The 23,321-nt window shown below is 43.7% G+C and overlaps 1 protein-coding gene across 1 annotated transcript in view; it reads left to right on the top strand.

The window, feature by feature from the left end:
* Nucleotides 1-23,321, top strand: part of GNAT1 (G protein subunit alpha transducin 1) — a 104,480-nt gene that overhangs the window by 5,557 nt on the left and 75,602 nt on the right. Inside the window, 1 exon segment of the mRNA XM_029597566.1 lies at nucleotides 22,636-22,678. Within this exon segment, the coding sequence (XP_029453426.1) occupies nucleotides 22,636-22,678 (43 nt within the window).

Here is a 23,321-nt window from a genome sequence, read left to right as displayed (position 1 = left end):
AGGATTTACTTGTGTCTGCATGGTTTATGCCTCTGCTGCAGAACAGCAGCTACATGGTTAACCTGACAACATAGCGAGAGGAGACCACCTGACCCTAGTGAGCCTATGAGAGAGCTGGCCAGCAACCAGAAAGAAAGAGAGAGACTGCTGCACCGATCAGGAGTAAAACCAGAGGGGGAAAAACACACTTTTTGTTCTACTGCCTAGGTATTTTTCTGGGGAGTAACTCAGACCTGTGAAATAGAGGAGAAAAACAAGCCATCTCTCAGAGGCTGGGGAAGAATATCGTTGAAGTTACAGCCTGCATACAGAACCAGAATTCTAGGTCTGGAGTGGAACCACATCCTAGGACTTCCCTTAGTGTTCCTAAAAGATAAATGACCAAAAATTTAGAAAGTGACTAACTGCGAGAAATATTCAGAGCCATTGCTGCTACAACCTGGTATCAGCACAGCTGAAAGTTTGCAGTGTTAGTGGCAAGGATGTTGTAACATTTTTGCATGGGAGTAACCTGCATGGAGCAGCAGTTGCTATTGCTGAGCAGACTAGATGGGCCATTTGATCTTTATCTGCCATCATTTATAATACTATGTTATGACCCTATAACAGGAGAACTGCCAAGAAAAGAATAAATTCAAGCCTGGGGAGGTTTCTCCCCTTGGCCAAAAGGGACATTGCATGGGAAAAAAAAGAAAGAAGCAAAATAAAGGAGAAGTGGAGATAATGTTTGCTTCAAGGGAATAAACACTTTGATTAACCTGCTGTGTTTATCAGGTTTTTTTCTGTCTTTTTATAGGACAATTCTGGGCCTCACCAGGTTTTGTTGTGGTTTTTTTTTCTGTGCACAGACACTGACTGTACTATAAAAGGTCTTAATTTCCTGTGTCCCCAGTAGATAAAACTAATCTTGAGATTTGAAAAGAGTATAAAACTTATTCTGTTTCATGACCAAACTCATATAATATTATTATCAGTAATACTGGTACATGTTTATTCAATGCTTATTTCTTATGTTTTTTCTGTTGATTTATGCCCGTTGTTCTATCAACCCGAACCTGAATTCAGTTACATTATCAGGGACCATATTATGTTATTGGTAAAACAAAACAAAACAAAACACATTTCTTACATGGTGTGGTAATTGTTGATGGTACCCTGGACAAAGAATAGGAGGAAAAAAACGGGGTCCTGGTAAGAAAGAGGAAGAGGAAGCACTGGTGAGTGCAGGGCTCATCTATCCCAGTGGCTATAAGATAACCCACAACCCCCACTCTTCCTTTAACCACAGGTGCACATGGGGTACTTTCTTCTGCTGTAGCATTCCCCCTCTCTTGGTGACAGGTAACCTGTATTACCTGAAGGTTGTATTACACAGATGAAATTTAATGCAGAGAAGTGCAAAATGATGCAGATAGGGAAGATCAATCCAAATTATAGCTACACAATGCAAGGTTCCACATTAGGAGTCATCACCCAGAAAAAGGATCTATGTGTCATTGTGAATAATATATTGAAATCTTCTGCTCAGAGTATGACTGCAGCCAAGAAATAAAAAATAATGCTAGGAATTATTAGGAAAGGAATGGAAAATAGAATAGAGAATATCATAATGTCTCTAAATTGCTCCATGGTGCAACTACACCTTGAGAATTGTATGTGGTACTGATCACCGCATCACAAAAAAAGATATATCAGAATTAGAAAAGATACAGAGAAGGGTGACCAAAAGATAAATGGGATAGAACACTTCCCCTGTGAAGAAAGGCTAAATAAATTAGGCCTCTTCAGCTTGGAGAACAGATAACTGAGGGGAGCTATATAGAGGTCTATAAAATAATGAATGGATTGGAATGGGTAAACTCATATTGATTGTTTACTATGTCAAAACATACAAAGACTAGGGGATACACAATGAAGTTACTAAGTAGTACATTTAAAACAAATATAAAATATTTTTTTACTCAACTCATATAATTAACTTCTGGAACTCATTGCCAGAAGATGTTGTAAAAGCTATGGGGTAGATTTTCAAAGGGGTACGCGCGTAAGATACATGCGTACCCCCCGAAAAACTACCCCAAACCCCCCCTGCGCGCGCCGAGCCTATTTTGCATAGGCTCGGCGGCGCGCGCAAGTCCCAGGGCTTGCAAAAAGGGGTGGTCAGTGGCATAGCCAGAGGGCATGGTTAGGGATCGGGGGCGTGTCCAGGGGGCGTGTGGGCGGTCCAGGGGCGGGGCCTGCCGCGCCGGAGTGCGTAAGTTACTACTGCCCGGAGGCAGTAGTAAATTCTCCGATAAAGAAAGGGGGGGGGGGTGGGTTAGATAGGGGAAGGGAAGGTGCGGGGGGGGGGTAGAAAGAAAGTTCCCTCCGAGGCCGCTCCGATTTCGGAGCGGCCTCGGAGGGAACAGGCAGTGTGCGCAGGGCTCGGTGCGCGCAAGTTGCACAAATGTGCACCCCCTTGCGCGCGCCGACCCCAGATTTTATAAGATACGTGCGGCTACACGCGTATCTTATAAAATCCAGCGTACTTTTGTTCGCGCCTGGTGCGCGAACAAAAGTACGCATGTGCGTATGTTTTTAAAATCTACCCCTATTTGTGTAGCTAGGTTTAAAAAAGGTTTGGACAAGTTCCTAGAGGAAAAGTCTATAGACCATTAAGCTGGACTTGGGGAAATCGCATGTTATAAAATCCGGGGTCATCGCGCACAAGGGGGTGCATACTAGTGCACCTTTCGCATGCCAAGCCCTAGGGAAGCCCTGATTGCTTTCCCCGTTCCCTCCGAGGCCAATCTGAAATTGGAACGGCCTCGGAGGGAACGTTCCTTCCGCCCCCCCCCCACCTTCCCCTCCCTAACCCACCCCCCATTCCTACCTAAAACCCCCCCATACCTTTGTTTTACAAGTTGCGCCTGCCTCCGGGCAGGCGTAGGTTGCGCACGCTGGCCGAGTGGCCCTACGAAGTCCTCTGGCTCGCCCCCGCCCCAGATCGCCTCCGCCCTGCCCCTTTTTTCAAGCCGCAGGACATACGTGCATCCCGGAGCTTGCACGCATCGCTGGGCCTATGCAAAATAGGTTCAGCGCGTGTAACCCCCCCCGCGCGCATAAATCCAGCTGGATTTACGCGTGTAGGGCTTTTAAAATCTGTCCCATGTTCTTATGTGCAGACTTTTTAAAATTAAAACTTATGTACATAAGTGCTGACTCCAGCTCCCCAATGCCTCTTCTCATTGCACATAAAAGTGCACACAGAACCAGGTTACATATGGACTTTTACGTGCACTGATCCTGAGTCAATTTTAGAACAGTCATTTACATGCAAAAAATTGGGCTTTATGCACATAAATGACTTTGAAATTACCCCCTATATTTAATTGAATTTAATATTTTTATTCTGCCTTTTGTCGCTGCTCAGCTATTTCAAAGTGGATAACATAGTGGATAGTTAGTCAATTTAAATAATTTCATAATAGGCTAGAAAGCACAAGGAGGCAGAATATTACAGGTAGTTTGCATGCATTGTGGTGTGTTCATAGAGCAGTTGACAGGATTTACAAGGAACAATAGTTAACAGATATGTTATACAAAAGAAGAGGTTATTCAGTACTAACCATTGCTTATTTGATTCAGAAATTATTTACATCCAGTGTGTGCTTGAAGTATTGCTAGTTTGTACGTACTGTAGTGTGGCAATACATATACAGGTGGATTTTCAAAGCTTTACGTGGAGGTCACAAAAGTAAAAATAGCATCTATGTGCTACGTAGCATATATGCGCATAAATTATATTTTATAAAATATGCTACTCCAAAACTCAGCAGCAAGACTACTCACAAACAGCAAAAGATCGGACCACATCTCACCTATCCTTAAAAACCTACACTGGTTACCCATTCAATCCAGAATCCAATACAAAGTCCTCACTCTCATCCACAAAGCTCTATACACTGACAACTTTAACTGGATGAATACATTCCTCTACTTCCGTGACCCACAAAGGAACCTCCCCTCCAAAAGTAATCCACCTACCACAAAAAGAGAACGCACTCTATCTGTAGCCGGACCTATGCTCTGGAATAACTTACCAACACAGCTAAGTCTGGAAACAACAATGCAAACCTTCAAAACAAAACTAAAAACATGGCTTTTCCAAAAAGCCTTCACAACAACCGCCTAATACCCATTTCCGAGGACATCATACGATAAGACACCCCTTTGGACATACAGTTACAGTTCAACATTCATGTTACCATACAACAAGACACCCCACAAGACATATTATCATGACTGTTTTTCATGTAATGTCCTTTGTAAGAATTTAATGTCAGAGCCATAATAACAAAACTGTACGTAGGACATACTGTCATTACTGTTACATTTTAATCTCCTTTGTAAGAAATAAGTAAGTTTAAAGTTACAATACTAAATAAGATTTGATAACAATGCTAAATAAGAACTAATTACAATGTGAAATAAGAGCTAATTACAATGTTTAATAGAATTTTAAATGAAGTTATAATGCAAAACAAGAAGATCTCTACTTCTTGAACACAGTTACAATGTAAACCGATGTGATATTCTATATTGAACACCGGTATATAAAAACCAATAAATAAATAAATGTGAGTATATGCATAATTGCAGTATGTGTAGCAAACAAGTAAAAGACCTGGGGGTCATTATAGACAGAAGTTTCAACCTCAACAAATTCGTTAACAACACAACAAAAGAATGTTTCTTTAAACTACAAACCTTAAAGAAACTAAAGCCACTTCTCCAATACAGAGACTTCCGCTTGGTCCTTCAAGCCATCATATTACCGAAACTGGACTACTGCAACTCTCTCCTTCTAGGCCTACCAGCATGCACCACCAAACCACTTCAGATGGTCATGAATGCCTCAGCCAGAATTCTCTCAAATGCCAAAAAAAGAGACCATATTACCCCAATCCTGCATCATCTCCACTGGCTGCCGATTAAATACAGGATCCAATTCAAGTCCATAATGATGATACACAAGGCATTACATAACATCGCTCCACTCAACTTAACGTTTGATCTTCAGCTACACACCTCCTCGAAACCGACCAGAAGCGCGTATCAGAACAGACTTATCACCCAACCGGCGAAATCATCCCTGAGGAAACGCGCACTATCCACCGCGGGCCCATCACTTTGGAACTCACTACCTCCAGACCTCCGCATTGAACCCTGCCACACCACATTCAAAAAGAAACTCAAGACTTGGTTATTCAAACAAGCATTCCCTGAGAGCTAAGGACAGGAATAAAGTTATCATGCAGTTTTCACTCACCCCCCGCCCATAGCATAAAACCTCCGTAGAACTCAATTCTGAATCTGTATTTACCCACACAATTATATCATGCATTTACTCACTTATTACAACTATTATTTTAACGGTTTATTTATCTATTTTACAACTATTATTTTTAACTATTTATTTATCCATTTTAACTGTTTCCTTGTTCCGTTAACTTGTTTTAGTAATTTTTTTCTACATTATAAATTTGTTATAACTTGTTGCAATGTAAACCTTGTTCAATGTAAACCGCTAAATGAAGCGATAGTTTGAGTTCCTTGTAAACCGGGGTGATATGTATTCTATACAGGAACCTCCGGTCTAGAAATACTATAAATAAATAAATAAAATCTGGTGGAAATAATGCAATGCATGCAACAAAAATATACTGATAAGTATCATTGTGATTATATGGGACCACTTATGACAATGGCCCAGAGAGAGAGAAATGAGGTACAGGAAGTAATTATAAGGATATGCCGTTTGTGATCATGCAGCTAAGCAATCAGGTGAGTGATCAGCTGAGTTCCAGTACCCTGTTCCGATCTCCTTCGTCAGGTATGACCACTCCGGGGGTCCTTGTTGAGAGTAGGGTGTCCTGAGTTTGAGGACTCAGTGCTGGGGTTCAGATCTGTTTGCTTTTGTGTTGCAGTGATCTTCTTTTTATGCTTCCTAGACCAAATTTGGCCTTATGCAGGTGTTTTCTTTGTTCTTTGCTACACAACCACTTCCCCAACCAGGAAATATAGGGGTCCAGCTGTTATATGTTAAAAGTCATGTATACATCTTTGCTTCATTTCTTACTAAGGCAGAATATGGTTCCTTATTTCTAAGCTAAAGTGGCTATGTTCTATTTATTGAAATACAGTGTTTCTTAAAACTTAAGCAAAACATGTTCTTCTTAAATATTTAAAAGTAATATTTAAAATTAGTTTCATAGTAACATAATAATGATGGCAGAAAAAGACCAAAAGGTCCATCTAGTCTGCCCAACAATTTGCTTATGGTAGTAACTGCTGATCCATGCAGGTTATTCCCATGCTTTCTGAAAGGGTAGTAACTGCCTCTCCAGTCAATTCACCCCCATGCAGAAATGCTATACCATCCCTTTCTTTAAGTCTATAGGGATCTGCAGTGTTTGTCCCATGATCTTTTGAATTCATTGTTCTTTTCATCTCCTCTTCTGGGAGGGTATTCCAGGCATCCACCATCCTCTCCAAGAAAAGATTTTTCCTGATATTGGTCAATCAGATTTGTCTGGCAGGACCTTCCCCTGGTGAATCCATGCTCCCTCGGGTCCATCAACCCAGAAGATTGTAAATAGTTTATTATCTTTTTCTTCAGCAGTATCTCTGTTAATTTTCCCACCCCCGAGGTGAGGCTGCCCAGCCTGTAGTTTCCAGCCTCCTCTCTGCTACCACTCTTGTGAAACGGGACCACAACTGCTCTTCTCCAATCATGCGGCATCACTCCTATTTCCAGGGATCTATTAAACCGGCCTTTTACAGGACCTGCCAGACCATCTCTGTGCTCCCTCAGTATCCTGGGATGTACCTCATCCGGTCCCATGGCCTTGTCCACTTTTATGTTGCCTAGCTCTTTCTGTGCATTCTTTTCCATAAATGGGGTTGCATCTACTCCACTCCCATCCACAGTCTTGTCAAACAGCAATGGTCCTTCTCCAGGGTGGTCTTTAGTTTAATATTTCCGCCATTTCTTCATCATTCTCCACACATTGCTACTCATCACCTTTCAATTTCACTATACCACTACGGGCTTCCCTACTTTCCTTGATATATCTGAAAAATGTTTTGTCACCTCACTTTACCTCTTTGGCAATCCTTTCTTCCTCTTGTCCTTTTGCTTTTCTGATTTCTTTCTTTATCTCCCTCAGTTTTACAAGGTATTCTTCCCTATGTTCCTCTTTTTGGGATCTTTATACTTCCTAAATGCTATTCTTTTTGCCTTTATTTTTCAGCCATCTCCTTTAAGAACCAGATCGGTTTCTTTCTCCTCTTACTTTTGTTTACTTTTCTAACATATAGATTTATTGCCTTTGCAATAGCTTCTTTTAATTTGTCCCATTGTTGTTCTACCTCATCCATTGTCTCCCTGGAGAAAGAACTAGAACTCTGGAACATCCCCATTTTGACAAAGTCTATGTTTCTGTTATTTAGGTATAATATTTCAAGGCAGTTTCTTATCTCTAGGTTGCAAGGTCTCTTCCAGCCTTTCTGGGCTGGAACTCAGCTATAATATTCTTTAGACAAAGTGTTATGAACACGCCTTGTGGCTACGTATTCCGTGGTGAATGTGTGTGGGAAAGCCCTGGGAAGGGGCGTAGAGGTGTGATCGCTTGCTCCTGTGTAAGTGTGAGCCCCTGGTCCATGAGATAACTCAGAGAGGAGCCCCAATATACCCCGAGGATAGGAAAGCAAGTGCGAGCTTGGGCACAATTCGAACTCATGAAGAATGGAACCGGAACAGGGGAATCCTGGTCCGAAGAGTGAAGAGCCAGAGTTCATAGAAGAAGGATTCCTGGAGCTTGGACTAGATGAGGACTCCTGGACATGGATAAAGGAGAGGTGTACTCTTGAAGATGAAGACGAGATGAGACTCTTGGAGAAGATGAAGAGGGATGCTCTTGAGTACGAAGACAGACAAGACGAGACTCTTGGAGATGATGAAGAGGAACACTTTTGGGTATGAAGAAGAGACGAAGCTCTTGGAGTAGAGGAGAGACTAGGCTCTTGAAGTTAGGGAGTGCTATCCCTCAAGGCGCCCTACACAGCCCAAGGACTGGTTGCGGACCACCTTGTCCACTGTGTGCCCTACACAACCCGGAGGCTGGTCACGGACCAAGCTAGAAGTGGGAGAAGCACCAGACGGAGAGGAGTCGGGCAGCACTCAACGAAGTCCAATGGAGAGATTCCAATCTATCAAGCATAGACTGATTGGAGTCCGGGGAAAGCCAAGATCTGCTGACGTGCTCTCCAGGATAATGAGGTATAGTGAAGAGAGAGGTACGCAGAGGGCAGTACCTCAGAGAAGCCATCTTGACATCAGGGAACCTGGACATCTGAAGAGATGGATGACAGCAGGAGTGGGCCTCTGCTTAGGATAGGATCTGGAAGTCTTTGTCGAAGAAGACGGGCGAACATCTGATGAAGGACTTCAGGACGCCAGGACATCTGGGACTCAGAACAGGCGAACTTCGGGACATCAGGACATTGAGACATCGAAGCATCAGGGATATCTACAAATACACAAGGGATCCCGAGGCTTATGGAAGGGAAGCCTGAGACTGGAACATACCATGAAGAAGGTTGACGACAGGGAAGACATGGACATCAGACGAAGACATCACGAAGAAGACATCACGAAGAAAGAAGACTTGAAGATGAAGTCTTCTGGACAGGAGCTTGAAGATAACCACATTGGAACAGTGGAACTTCCGAGGATGGAACTCTCTGGAAGATGTAGAATCTGGAGGGTGTTACTCCAGGAGGGTGTTACTCCAGCCGAAGGCATTGAAGGAATCGAGCAGTGCCCTTTTATAGGGCAGGAGCAGGAAGAGCCCTGAAGACGTCATCTGGGAGGGCTGAAGAGGAACTTCCTGCTTTCCCTTTAAAAGAGGAGAAGAGCTGTGCGGCCAGCCCCTAGAGGGAGCCCTGGAGCACAGGGGGTGGAGCCAAGGCTTGCAGCAGCATTGGAGGGACAAAGAAGGCCTGAGGATGTCGGGCTGTGGCTCCTGCCGTTGAAGAGAGGTCTCGGCAGCAGCACTCGGGCTGCAGGATTCCTCTGACAGAGAAGAGGCTCCAGCGGTGTCCTGGCCGCGAAGAAGGGGGATTTCCCAGTGGCAGCACAGGCCCTGAAGAGGAGAGTCTCCCAGTGGGGGGTGTTCCCCCGAAGAGGACATCGGAAGCACGGCTGCAGCCACGCAGGAGGGCCTGCAGCACGGCAGCAAGCCGCTGAAGAGAGGAGGCAGTGCGGCTCAGTGGCAGACCGGGCCGCAGAGAAAAGGTAAGACGCTGTCCGCGGGCCAGCCGTGGGCAGGGGCGCAACACAAAGCAGTTCCTTATTCTTTAACTTGCAATGTTCCTCCACTAAGTAAAGCAGTAACCATATTATTATTTCATTGTATATAGGCAAGCTGTTTCTTATATATATCTATATCCCTTGTCAGTGATCCATTTACATGGGGCTATCTACCCTACATGTTACACTGAAATGTCTTCACATCCTCTTTCCCTATATTCTAATACAGTATTGCATGTGAATTTTAATAGGGAAAAATGGAGTGGTGGAGGGGCTTTCCAGGGCGGGGTTCAGAAGAACATACACCTTATTTTGTAAGAAGTAGAAAAGGATACATTGCCAGATTTGCCTGAACACTTTTACACCTGCTAAATGACTCACACAATTGAAATCAAATGTGTTTTTTGTCTGTATTTTTTGGGTGGCAGGTCTGGGTAAACTGTGGGGGTGGTTTCAGGGTGAAGTGGTAGAGGGTCTAAGCGAACTGGTGGAGGTATCAGTGAACTGGTGATTCCAAGGAGGTGAACGCACATACATTACAAAATACTTGCTTCTGAATGGTAATTCTGGGTTATTCGGCATGATTTGTTGCAAATATGTACTGTGTAAAATATACATAAGTTTTTTAAAATGGGTAACATATACATGTTCTTACATTAGAAATATATGCGCGTACTGAAACACAGTTGCACACTTTCAGTATATAAATGTTGTGTTTGGATGGTTGCAAGATGGACCTGCAACTAGCTGCTCTTACCTCCAGCTCCGAGCCGTGGGTGGGATCCTCCAGTGTCAGGGCAGGCCGCCCGGTTAAATGTGCGGCAGGCCTCCGTGCTTGAACAGGCCTGACATGCGAGCCTGAGGAATACCGCTGCCAGTTGCCCTGGGCGTCCTTAGGCATGTGCATGCCGAACTAACTGCCATTTAAAGGGCCCGCAGCAGGAAATTCCCTGCAGCGCCCTCTGATGTCTGGAGTAGTTCCCTATTTTAGGCATCCTCCACTGCTCCTCAGACACCTCGGTAATAGGTTGTCTCCTTTGGAGTAATGGTTTGCCTCTGTATTCCTGGTTCTTGATCCTGATCCTTGTCTCCGTGTTCCTGGTTTTGCTGTGTGTCGTCTTGAGTTCCTGTGTCCTCTTCCTGGTCCCCCGTAAGTCTGGTCTTCTCCTGAGTTCTTGACTTTGTGGTCTGCCTTCCTTTGTCTGTCTTAAGTATATTGCCTGTCCCGTCCTCTTCTCGCCCTTCAGATTGGACTCCTGGCATTGACTTTGATTTGTACTTTTATGTTGCTTGACCTCTGCCTGCATTTGACCACTGCCTGCTCATCAACTTGCTTGAACTCTGCCTGCTAAAACCTCTGCCCGGACCACAACACTACATGAACTCTGCCTGCCTCTGACCACAGCCTGCACTCTACACCTGGGGGAATTCTGGCAAAAAAAAAAATTTAATTCTGTACACAAAAACTTAAAATTCTGCAAAATTCTGCAAACTTTATATTGGTCAAAATAAGACAGTTATTACTTTAAGATGCAGAATTTTAAATATTTTGAGCAGAATTTCCCTAAAAATTCACTGTAAGAGTGTCCCTTCTACTCTCTCCCCTACTCTTCTGGCCACTTTGCCCTCTCAGGCCCCAACTCCTCCACCTGCCAGTATCTCTCCCCTCCATCTCTAGGCTCAACCCCTTCCACTCTATCTCCACTCCCAGAGTTTGACCCCGTTCTCAGTACTGCCCCTCACTCAGGCTCCCTCTGTCTCTCCCTCTCTCACACATATTCCCCTTCTCTAGTGCATATACACACACCCTCATACAGGCTCCCTCACTCTCTCGCGCACACACATCCCCTCATACAAGGTCCCTCTCTCTTGAATGCACACTCTCACAAGCTCCCTTTCTCACGCATACACCCTCACACAGGCTACCTATGTCTTTCTCTCACGCACTCCTTCACACAGGCTCTCTCACACATTCACAGTCCCTTCACACAGGCCAGCACCCTCACATACACAGGATCCCTTTTTCATACACACCAGCTCCCAATTTCTCACACACATACACACTCCTTCACAATCTCCTCATATAGGCTCCCTCTCTGTGGCACCCACACTCAAATACCCCCTGCTCTCACACCCCCCTGTTTACCCTCCCTGCTCTCTCTCACACCCTCCTGCTCACACCCCTGCTCTCTGTCTCTCATTCCCTCCCCCTCCCCCTGCTCTCTCTCTCACACCCTCCCCCTCCTTCCTCCTAATCTCTCATCCTCCCCTCCTCCTCCTCTCTCTCCCCCTCCCCTCCTCTCATACCCCCTCCCCTCCCCCTTCTCACACTCCCTCCCCCTCCCCTCCCTCACACCCCCCCCCCACCCTCCTCACACACACACACACACACCTCTCTACATACATTCATGCTCACCAGGGCCTTCGTCTTTCCTGTGAGTGGAGTGCATCCCAAGGCATGCGTGGGCCTTCATGTTCGCCTCGAATGGCGCTTGTGCTCTGTTTGCAGCATGCCAGGGCCTTCATCTTCACCTTCATCTTTGCCGCGAATGGTGTGCTCCGTTTGCGGCATGCTGGGGTCTCCTCTGCCATTTTCTGCACAGAATTTGGCAATTCTGCACAAATTCTGCGCTCCGCAGTAGCACAGATTTCCCCCAGGACTTACCAGTGTCTGCTGCCTGCTGCTCATACCTGGGAACTCTCCAGATTTGGCCTGGAGACTCTGGAATTCTAAAAGAATTACCGGGTCTCTGGGCCAATACCGGAAATCTTCGGGTGCTGCAGCAAAACCAATCTTCTTGGACCCGGAAAGAAGAAAGGAACGTCATTGGTCTTGCACGGCTGAAAAAGGAGGAACTTGACAGTGATTTCTACCATCTCCGGACCTTTTTAACTCTTAACTTTGCTTCCTTGTGACACTACCTGCTCCCGCACAGCCTGTTTCCTGTATCCAGCCACTTGCCTGTCCCATCCTGTTTGCCTTGGCCAATCGACATTGCGATTTCCTGCCCGTGCATCAAACGAGGAGTAAGAAACAGGCAGCGACCACTTCCACAGGACAGGAGGAGAAGGAAGAGGCAGCTGCTGCTGCTCCAGGAGCCCCAAGTTAGAGTCTGCTGTTGCTAGTATGTTTTCAAAGGGGGGGAGAGAGAATGAATGAGCAGGTCTGTGAAAGTGAGTGAGTGTGTATTTGTGTAGGAAGAAGAGATCTGAGAGTGTATGTAGGTGGGTAGGAGAGAGCTGAGTGCAAGTGAGCATGGGTGTGAAAGTGAGTGGGCATGTGTGTATGGAAGAGGGAGAGACGTGAGTGAGTGTGTGTGTGTGTGTGTGTGTGTGTGTGTGTGTGTGTGTGTGGGAGAATGGCAGAAGTAAAGGTGTAAATGGATATGAGAGAATGAGCAGTGAAAGTAAGTGTGAACATATAAGAGTGTTTATGAGAGCAAATTTGTGAGGATCCAGTCCCACTGTGCAGTTGCCCTTCCCCTGTTCCCCCTCTGCTAATCCATGGTAATCTCAGGGTGACTGGAAGTCAAAAGTTCCCAGGTATGTTGCTGCCTGCCCCGACCAATGCTCGTACTGACTCCGCTTCTCTCCTGCTGGTCTGTAACTCCCTACATAACGGATCTACATCATCACAGAGGCCCGCGCCTAAGTACAGCTGGCTCCGGCATCCGAGGGCTCCACCTAAGGGGAAGCAAGGGCTGGTATTGGTGAAGCTCCTATTGGGCCTCTGCTCCAGCCAGCTCCGCCTGCCAATAGTGGGGACCTATAGGGCTCCTCCCTGTAGGTTGCGCCAACTTCACCTCGGCCCAAGAGTCCACTTCTGCAACAATAAATATGCAGTATTTTATACATTTTGCAGCTCCTGCCACATAATTTATAAAATACTGACAGAAATCTCCATGTCTCCACTTATACATACAAATGACGAACTGCAAACAGGTTTGAAAGTTCAGCTAATTGATTTTTGAGAGTTGATAGGAAGACGAGGATGATGTGCTGTCCTACAGGGTGTTAGTCTTTTGGGTAAATAGCCATGTTTTCATTTGGCGTTGGAAATCCATGTAGTCACTGATTTCTTACAGGTACAGGGGAAATGTGTTCCATATAGTTCTGCTCTTACTCCTCTGAAGGTTTTGGTCCTGCAGTTAGTTGTTGGTTTTGTCTTATGTTGTTAATTATGTTTTATATATATATTTTTTTATTTATGGTATTGTTTACTGATGTTCTCCACCCTGGGCTTTTTTGGAAAGGGCAGATTATAAGTAGAAAAATAAATAAAATGTCAATGTAAACTAGGTTCAGTGTCAACATCTGGCTTTTCTTTCTCTGCCCATTTGCCGGCTTCCCCAGTAATAAGCCAAAGGAAAAAAAAAAGACTCCACACTTAAGCAAAGTAAAGTGAAATATATTTAATGGTTACAAAATAAAGTGCATGCTTTTAGATCTAATGACTTAACACATTCCAAAACAGAATGAACATAAGAGCATAAGACTTATCATACTGGGTCAGACCAAAGGTCCATCAAGCCCAGTATCCTGTTTCCAACAGTGGCCAATCCAGGTCACAAGTACCTGGCAGAATCCCAAGGGGTAGATAGATTCCAAGCTGCTTATCCCAAGAAAAATCAGTGGGTTTCTGCAACTCTTCCTTAATAATGGTTAATTGACTTTTCCTCCAGGAACTTGTCCAAAACTTTCTTAAATGCTACACTAAGAGCTTTCAGCACATCCTCTAGCAACGAATTCCAGAGCTTAAATATGTATTGAGTATAAAAATATTTTCTCTTATTAGTTTGAAATGTGTTGCCTAGTAACTTCATTGTGTGTCCCCTGGTCTTTGTACTTTTCAAAAGAGTAAACAACTGATTAATATTTACTCATTCCATTCCATTCATTATTTTATAGACCTCTATCATATCTCCCCTCATCTGTCTCTTCTCCAAGCTGAAGAGTCCTAACCTCTTTAGCCTTTCCTCATAGGGGAAACGTTCCATCCCCTTTATCATTTTGGTCGCTCTTCTCTTTACCTTTTCTAATTCTGCTATATTGTTTGTGAGATGTGGTGACCAGAACTGCACACAATACTCAAGATGAGGTCGCACCATGGAGTGATATAGACACATTATGAACTTCTCTGTTTTATTCTCCATTCCTTTCCTAATAATCCCTCGCATTCTATTTGCTTTCTTGGCTGCTGGCTGCACACTGAACAGAAGATTTCAATGTTGACACCTAGATCCTTTTCCTGAGTACTGACAGTGACTCCTAATGTGGAACCTTGCATTGCATAGCCATAATTTGGGTTACTCTTCCCTAAGTGCATCACTTTGCACTTGTTTACATTAAATTTTGTCATTTGCAAACCCAGTCTCCCAGTTTTGCAATGTCCTCTTGTAATTTCTCACAATCCTCTTGAGATTTGACAACTTTGAATTATTTTGTATCCTCAGCAAATATGATCACCTCACTTGTTGTTGTTCCCATTTCCAGGTCATTTATAAATATACAAGCCGTTAAGCCCGTTAAAACGGGCTACATTACATTTTTTTTTCCAGTCCATTTTCTAACACAGCACCCTTCTACACTTTTTCTCCCTCTCTCCCCCTTCCCCTCGTTCACTCCTCCCCTTCCCTCCACTCAGTCTTACTCACCCTCTGTCTCCCACTGCCTCCTTCCCCTCACTCTCACCTCCCTCCCCTTCCCTCAGTCACTCCCCACCCTCTCTCAATCCCATCCCCTCCCCCTCAGCCCTCCTCCACTCCCTTTTTCTCTGCTCCACAACTTCTTACCCTTCCACTTACTCACATCCCTGTCTCTCACCTCTCCCTCATTCTCCCTCTCCCTCTCCCCCTTCCACTTACTCACATCCCTGTCTCTCACCTCTCCCTCATTCTCCCTCTCCCCTCACTCTTCCCCACCCCCTACCTCCCTCCCACACACTCACCCACTCCTCCCTCCCTCTCCCTCAGTCCCTCCCCCTCCCTCCCCCCCTCAGTCCCTCCCTCCCACTCAGTCCCTCCCCCTCACTCAAGCCCTCCCTCCCTCTCCCTCAGTCCCTCCCTCCCCCTCACTCAGTCCCTCCCTCCCCCTCCCTCAGTCCCTCCCTCCCACTCCCTCCCTCCCTCTCACTCAGTCCGTCCCTCCCTCTCTCTCTCTCCTCCCTCTCTCTCTCTCCTCCCTCCCTCGCTACTGGCCGCCGCCGCCCGCTGCCGCCGCCCGCTGCCACCCGACGCTGCCGCTCGACGCCGCCATGTTGTTTTTTTTTTTTTCTGACGCTGGCTGAGACCGACGTGCTCACCCGCACATGCGCAGTAGAGCTGCTCTCTACTGCGCATTTGCGGCACGTCGGTCAACCTTCATTTATTAGGTTGATTAAAAAGCAGTGGTCCCTGAACAGATCCCTGGGACACTCCACTATTCACATTTCTCCATTGAGAAAATCTACCATTTAACCCTACAGAGAGTACAGCTAAACGGTAGAAATTTGTAATCATTTGGCAATCCACAATAGGACACTGCCCCCTATCCCATGACTTTTTAATTTCCTAAGAAGTCTCTTATGAGGGACGTTGTCAAATGCTTTTTGGAAATCCAGATACACTGTATCAACTGGTTCGCTTTTATCTACATGTTTATTTATGCCCTCAAAAAATGAAGCAAATTTGTGAGACAAGACTTCCCTTGGCTAAATCCATGTTGGCTTTGTCCCATTAAACTATGCCTATCTATATGTTCAGCAATTTTGTTCTTTATGATAGTTTCTAACATTTGGCTGGCACAGACGTCAGACTCACTGGTGTGTATTTTCCTAGATCACCCCTTGATCCCTTTTTAAAAACTGGCATTACATTGGCAACCCTCCAGTCTTGAGGTACCATAGACAATGTTACTGATAGTTTACAAATTTCCAATAGAAAATCCGCAATTTCATTTCTCAGTTCTTTCAACACTCAGGAATGTATACCATCTGGTCCAGGTGATTTGCTTCTATTTAGTTTGTCAATTTGCCCTAGAATATCTTCCAAGTTCACTGAGCTTTGTTTCAATTCCTCTGAATCACCACCTTTGAATATCATTTCTGGCATGGGTATATCTCTTGCATCTTTCTCAGTGAATACCAAAGCAAATAATTAATTTAGTCTCCCTTCTATGGCTTTGTCATCCCTAAATGCCCCTTTTACCCCTTGATCATCTAATGGTCCAGCTGACTCCCTCGCAGGCTTTTTACCTCAAATGTACTTGAAAAAGGTTTTATTATGAGTCTTTGCTTCCACAGCAGGCTTCTTTTCATTTTCTCTCTTTGCTTCTTATCAATGCTTTGCATCTGACTTGCCAGTGCTTATGTTGTTTTCTATTTTCTTCATTTGGATCCCTTTTTCATTTCTTGAAAGATGTTCTTTTAGATATTATAGCCTTTCTCACCATACCTTTTAATCATGCCAGTAGTCATTTAACCTTCCTTCCATCTTTTCTAATGCATGGAATACATCTTGCCTGGGCTTCCAAGATGATATTTTTAAACAATGTCTATGCCTGAGTTAAACTCTTATCCTTTGTAGTTGCTCCTTTCAGTTTTTTCCTAACCATTTTCCTCATTTTATCAGTCACGTTTTTGAAAATTAAATGCTGTCACAGTAGATTTTCAAACTGTATGTAGACAAAATATGTTTCTCTTTGAAAATCAGTGTCTAAGCCAAAATGGTCAAACTCCCTTTTTTTCCATCTAGAAGTCCTTGATTTGTTTCTTAAGGATCTATGAGTTTCCTTCAAAATCTAGTCCTTGAAGCAGACTCTCTCCACATCATCTATTGGCTGTGCTGTGTCTGCACTTCAGTTGACTTTGTTTAAGATGAAAGCAGTTACAGCAGGTTCCTGTAACTCTCTGCCGTTGTCTATTAGGCCCCAGGTCTGCAGTTTGCCTGGCTGTCAGGTCTGGAGCCGGACTGAAGTAATCCCACCTCTTAGTGATTTATAAGCTATTGCCTCCTGCAATTTTTGTACATTGAGCATGTGTGCTGACTCCATGGTCACAACTGCACATGGAATACGTACTGTGCCCATCACTGTTAGTTCCTCTTAAAGGAGAATTCACCACCACTGACAAAGTCAAGGAGGGTTACATAAAAAAAAAGATATTTCTGCAATACAAAAAACTACTTGCACTTTTTAAAATTTCCATTATTTCCACCTCTCTCTTCATCCTGTGGTACTGAGAAGACCAGCTTTCATCTTATTAATTCTGCAGTGTTTCTTTAGGAGGGGCAAATATAATCTGATTTTCTGTAACGAAGACTGGAACAGAAGAGGTTTTAGCCTCTATAATCCCATGTCATCTGCTCTCCCTCTTTCAGTCACTGAAAAGACATTTGCCATGGTGACATTGCCATGGTGATGAGACAGCAGAGGCTTGATATCCCCTCACCCAACCCTCACTTCTGCGGTTTTATACTAACCCAAGCAAGGCCGGATTTATATTGCACTCAGCCTTAGGTGTAACAGATGGATTCATGCAATACGCCAGCAGCACATGTTACATGCACACACACCAGTTGCTGCGGTTGTAATCAGCAGGAGTTTATTAACTGGAATCTGCTCAGAAGTCAGAACAAACTTCTTGATATGACTTCAACTTAGTTTTGCAGGAGAACACAGCGAGTGATCGTATAGTGGATTTTTTTTTAACATATAAAACAGAGCACACAAAGGGAAACAAACTACCATACATTTCTCCTGCTAATCAAGCCCCATAAATGCAGCCATTGCAGCCTGCTAAAATACTGCTTCCTTTCCTATATAGCCAGAAATAAATAGAAGCCAGACTTAGCCAGGTTGGAGAACAACTCCATTTCTAGGGTTCTTTATGTTAAGAACACAGCAAAGTTAATCAACTCACCTTACCTGCTCAAAGTCAGAACAAACTTAGGGCCTCATTTTCCAATATCGCACGGGATACCAAAAAGGGGTGTTACCTTATGCTAACCCAATTTGGGCTACTTTGCCAGTATATATCATGGTTCACGATGTTTCTGAACAGCCTGTTTCAGTATATGGGCAATGTTCTCTCAAACTAGCTTGTTGTTGCCCAGGTAGAGAGTCCATCAAGCTAGTTTGAGAGAACATTGCCCAAATCTCATCTTGGAGTGAGTTTCCTCACTCCGAAGGCCATCAAATCTTCACAAGAGACCACTGTTCTGTTCGTACGTCTCATGTTGAATGTGAAAGTGGCCCCCAACCCCCTACACTCATACCTAATCCCCACCTCGAGTTACTAGGTGAGCCTCTCATAGGGATACAAATACCTGTCTAGGGAAGAGGCACTATAGCAAGTCTCTCTCTCTCTCTCTCTCTCTCTCTCTCTCTCTCTCTCTCTCTCTCTCTCTCTCTCTCTCTCTCTCTCTCTCTCTCTCTCTCTCTCTCTCTCTCTCTCTCTCTCTCTCATATATATATACTGGAAACACTGTGGCTGTTTTGCAGCACACGATAACTCTTTCCTACTTTACATATACTCCACCCCCTGAATACAAACTTAAGCATTTGCAAATCGCGTTAACGGCTGTTAGCGCGATTTGCGGAATTATCTCCCGTGGTAGGTGCAGCAGAAAATTTGCTGCTGCCATATGCCCTAGAACACAGTACGCCCTGTGAGCACTGCTTTCTCTGATGCAAAAAGCCTATCAAATTTATGCTCACAGCAACCCAATCCTTAGAGGGAACATTAGCTAATCCCTTAAAAAAAACACCTAATTTACTAATAGCAGTTACAATAAAATATGTGAATGAAAACATATTTTCTGCAAGAACATTCAAAACCGCTTTCTGCATGCAAGTGAAATTAATAAACAGCAAACTTCTATTTAAAATAGAAATGAGGAAAAAATAACCATAATGCCATAAAGGCGAGTGATAAGTACCATCATTTTCACAGCATGAATTAAAGTTATGCAAGAACTGGACCTTTTAAAATACAGAGAGACCCTCACCGAATTCAGAATAGAAATGTGCCAACAAAAAATGAATTGGAAACCACAAGCCCAACTGTATTATGCAATGCAACAGATGAAAAACAGAAGCATCATCATTCCTCTCAAAACATCAAGCAACATACAGGCCGATACAGAAAGAAACGCGGGAGAGCGCACAGGCCAGTGTCCTGTGCGCGTGATCAGTAAATAAAAATATGCTAATTAGGGCCCGCGGTAAAAGGAGGCGCTAGGGACACTAGCGCGTCCCTAGCGCCTCCTTTTTGACAGGAGCGGCAGCTGTCAGCGGATTTGACAGCCGACGCTCAATTTTTCCGGCGTCGGTTCTTGGACCAGCTGACAGCCATAGGTTCGGAAACCAGCCGCCGGCAAAACTGAGCGTCCAGTTTTCAACCCGCGAGCTGCGGGCTGATTTTACATTTTTTAATTTTTTAATTTTTAATTATTTTTAACTTTTGGGACCTCCGACTTAATATTGCCATGATATTAAGTTGGAGGGTGTACTAGTTTTAGTAGTGCTCAGCAATTAACGCCTGCTCTGGCAAGCGTTAATTTCTGATTGCTAAAATGTGCGTCCTAGACACACACTTTTTTTTTGCATAGGGAGTGAATAGCTAATAGCCTCATTCACATGCATTTGCATGTAATGAACGCTATTAGTTTCACTCCGCATTGGACGTGCATTGTAGAGGCGCTAATCCCCTTAATGCATAAGGGGATTAGTTAGCGCCTCTACAACCCACGTCCAACTGCAAGTTATACAGTGCGCTGGCCTCAGCACACTGTATTGCATCGGCTCAGCGCACTGTATTGCATCGGCCTCACAGTGCATGTGAGGAAGAAATAGCCTATGTTTGTGAGAAAGGGAGTGTGTGTGAAAACATTGGCGTATATATGACAGAGGGACTGTCTGAAGGAATGAATGTGTAGTATGTGTGTGTAAGTGAGGAAGATAGTTTGTGCGGCCTTACCTCAGCTAATGCTTGATAATCTCAGGGTGACTGGAAATCAAAAGATCCCAGGTATGGAAATCAGATTTTTTAAAATTTTTATTAGTTTTAATTATTGGGTGTAATCTGTTTCTATTTTTTTAAATGTTTGGTTTTTTTTTAAATATTAGACCTTTATTTAATTATTGGATGTTTTATTCATCAGAGGTTTTGAAATATTTTATTGATGTTTGGGAAATATTAGAATAAATTTATGCAAGTTTTTTTATTGGATGTTCGTGAGCTGTATTGACATTTAATCTTTTTATTAGCATGATTTTAATATGAATGATGTTTTATATCTCTGATTATCAGGCCGATACAGTACAGTGCACTACGGTGGAGCGCACTGTTAACCCGCGGTTGGATGCGTGTTTTCGACGCACCAGCTTTACCCCTTATTCAGTAAGGGGTAATAGCGCGTCGAAAACGCGCATCCAACCCCCCCGAAACTAATAGCGCCCGCAACATGCAAATGCATGTTGATGGCCCTATTAGTTATTCCCATGCGTTAATTTCTGCCGGCACCGGGAAAGTGTACAGAAAAGCAGTAAGAGGGAGGAACAACTCTAAAAAAAATAAATAAATAATAATAATAATAATAATAAAAAGTTTTTAAAAAGCACTGGCAGGGGTTTTGGAAAATGGACGCTGGTTAATTAATCATCCATTCTCCAAACCCGACTACCAGCACCAGAAGGAGTGTATAAAATCAATATTAAAGTGTCAGGCACTTAATATTAATTTATTCATTTCTTCACTTATTGCCCATTGGTCTTTTTTCACTGACATTTGTCAGTGAAAGGACCAATCACCTTTCAGGACAGCCTTCTGAAAGGTGATTGGTCCTTTCACTGACATGTGACAGTAATTTCTGATTCTCTCTGGGGGTGAATCTCATCTGTGGCACCTCTCTCCCTCTCTTGTTCCAGGTTGTCCATTCCTCTCTTGCCATCTGTACCACCCTCAGACCTATCATTACTCTGGAAGGGTTCTTGGATCTCCCTCTCCTGAGTTTCCATTCCCGGGAACTGTTTTACTAAGTCTCCATCATGTGCCTGTTGGCTAGGGGTATGGTCTCTCCAATGTGGCTCCCAGGTGAACCTCATATGTCCCCCACCTAACTCTCCTTTTGAATCCTCACTATCATATCCATTATGTCTGTCTTCCAGTGGATACTCAGGGGTCAATACCAATTCCCAGTGGGGATTCTTGTCAAATATATCAAATGCCATTTTGGAGGGGAAGCACTAACAGTCACCAAACAGGAAAGTGACCTGGGAGTCATCATTGCTAATGACCTCAAGGTGGCTTGTCAGTATGGCAAAGTAATTGAGAAAGCTAATAATATACTTGGGCGCATAAGAAGAGGAATCATTCGTAGAAAATGGGAAGTAATATTATCTCTGTAATATCACCACCTGGAGTACTGGTTTTGCTTCTGGAGACCACATCTACAAAAGGACATTGATAAAGTGGAAGCCACTCAAAGAAGGACCACCAAAATGGTGCATGGTTTGGAGTGGACTATGGGATACACAGAGGGACTGAAGGAGCCAAGATGACCCGGGAAGAAGGAGATATGATACAAACATTCCATTATCTAGCAGACTTCAATAAAGTGTGAGAAGGCAGAATAATCCATAGGATGAAAAGCTCAAAGACAAGAAGTCATTGTATGAAGCTGAAAAAAGGGACGCTCAAAAGGACTGTGAGAAAATACTCTCTCATTGAGAGGGTGGTAGACACCTGGAACACATTTCAAGCAGAGGTGAAAAAAGCCAAAACGGAGACAAAATTCAAGCATGCATGGAACAAATGCGAAAAGATCTTTGTGGTAGAGAGAGATAAGGAAAACATCACAGATCAAGTAAAACTTGTGATAGCAGAGTAGGCAGGAACAAAAGGGCAGACTGGGTGGACTATGTAGTCCTTGTCGATATCTTCTATGTTTCTATGGAAAACCTACACATCTGATTATTTGCAAGGCACTTTTGTATGGATGGTTACTTTGTGCAAGATTTTAAGATTGCTGGGCTATGAAAATAAAGCACATGCATTCTCTCCCCACTTAATGAAACTGTCTTTGACGTTAGACAACAATCCTCAGTGTATATCTTAATTCCAACCCCTAGTGAATAAGCACCAGGATTCCAGAGACTATAAAAGGGATTTACAAAATAATAATATTCCAAATAAGCAAGGATAAAAAAACACGTTCCTTCTGTTTGTATAATAAGAAACTCCCGCTTTATTCTGTGGGGCATCTAATATAATATCCTAATACTGTGTTCGTCTTCTTTTTTAGGAGCTGGTGAGTCTGGAAAAAGTACTATTGTAAAGCAAATGAAGTGAGTATAATACCATCACACACTTCTGCACAGCTGTTAGTGGTACAGTAGAAAGATTCTCCCTGTCTGTTGCTCTACAGTGCCTCCTTGTGAGATAGTTTGGGACTGCAAGAGCTGTGAGGTTTTTTTTTGCAGTCAGTATTTCAAAACCATTGTATAGGTAGGAACCTTCATTTTCAGATTTTATTTTATTTTTCCCTGGAATTTATCAGTGTTTATAATAGCAAGCAAAAATAGGAGAAAAAACTGTGGAAAAATGTCATTTTTTTCCCACTAAAGTTGCCCTTTTATGTGCATTATAATAAACATGGGTAAATTCCTGGGAAAAATAAACTAAAAACTGAAAATAAAGGTCCCTTTGTATATATGATAGCCATTGGAAGTTATTTAGGGTGAATGGTTGGGGGTGGTATCTAAGTAAAGGTGATTGGGAAGTTGTTTTTAGAATGTGTAGTTGGAGGTGGTATCTGGGTGATAATGATGACTGGAATGGGGTGACATCAAGGCTATAGTAGCTGGAATTAAGATTGTGTAGTTGGGAGGACATGTCATGTGGTGAATACGGGTAGATGTGTTTTCCCTTAGATCACAGTGCTATCCCAATCATCCACCTACATCACCCTCACTAGTTCACTAGTCTGGA

Source organism: Rhinatrema bivittatum, chromosome 4 (genome assembly GCF_901001135.1).
Source record: "Rhinatrema bivittatum chromosome 4, aRhiBiv1.1, whole genome shotgun sequence".
Taxonomy (NCBI): Eukaryota; Metazoa; Chordata; class Amphibia; order Gymnophiona; family Rhinatrematidae; genus Rhinatrema; species Rhinatrema bivittatum.
This window is presented reverse-complemented; position numbering and strand designations above follow the sequence as displayed.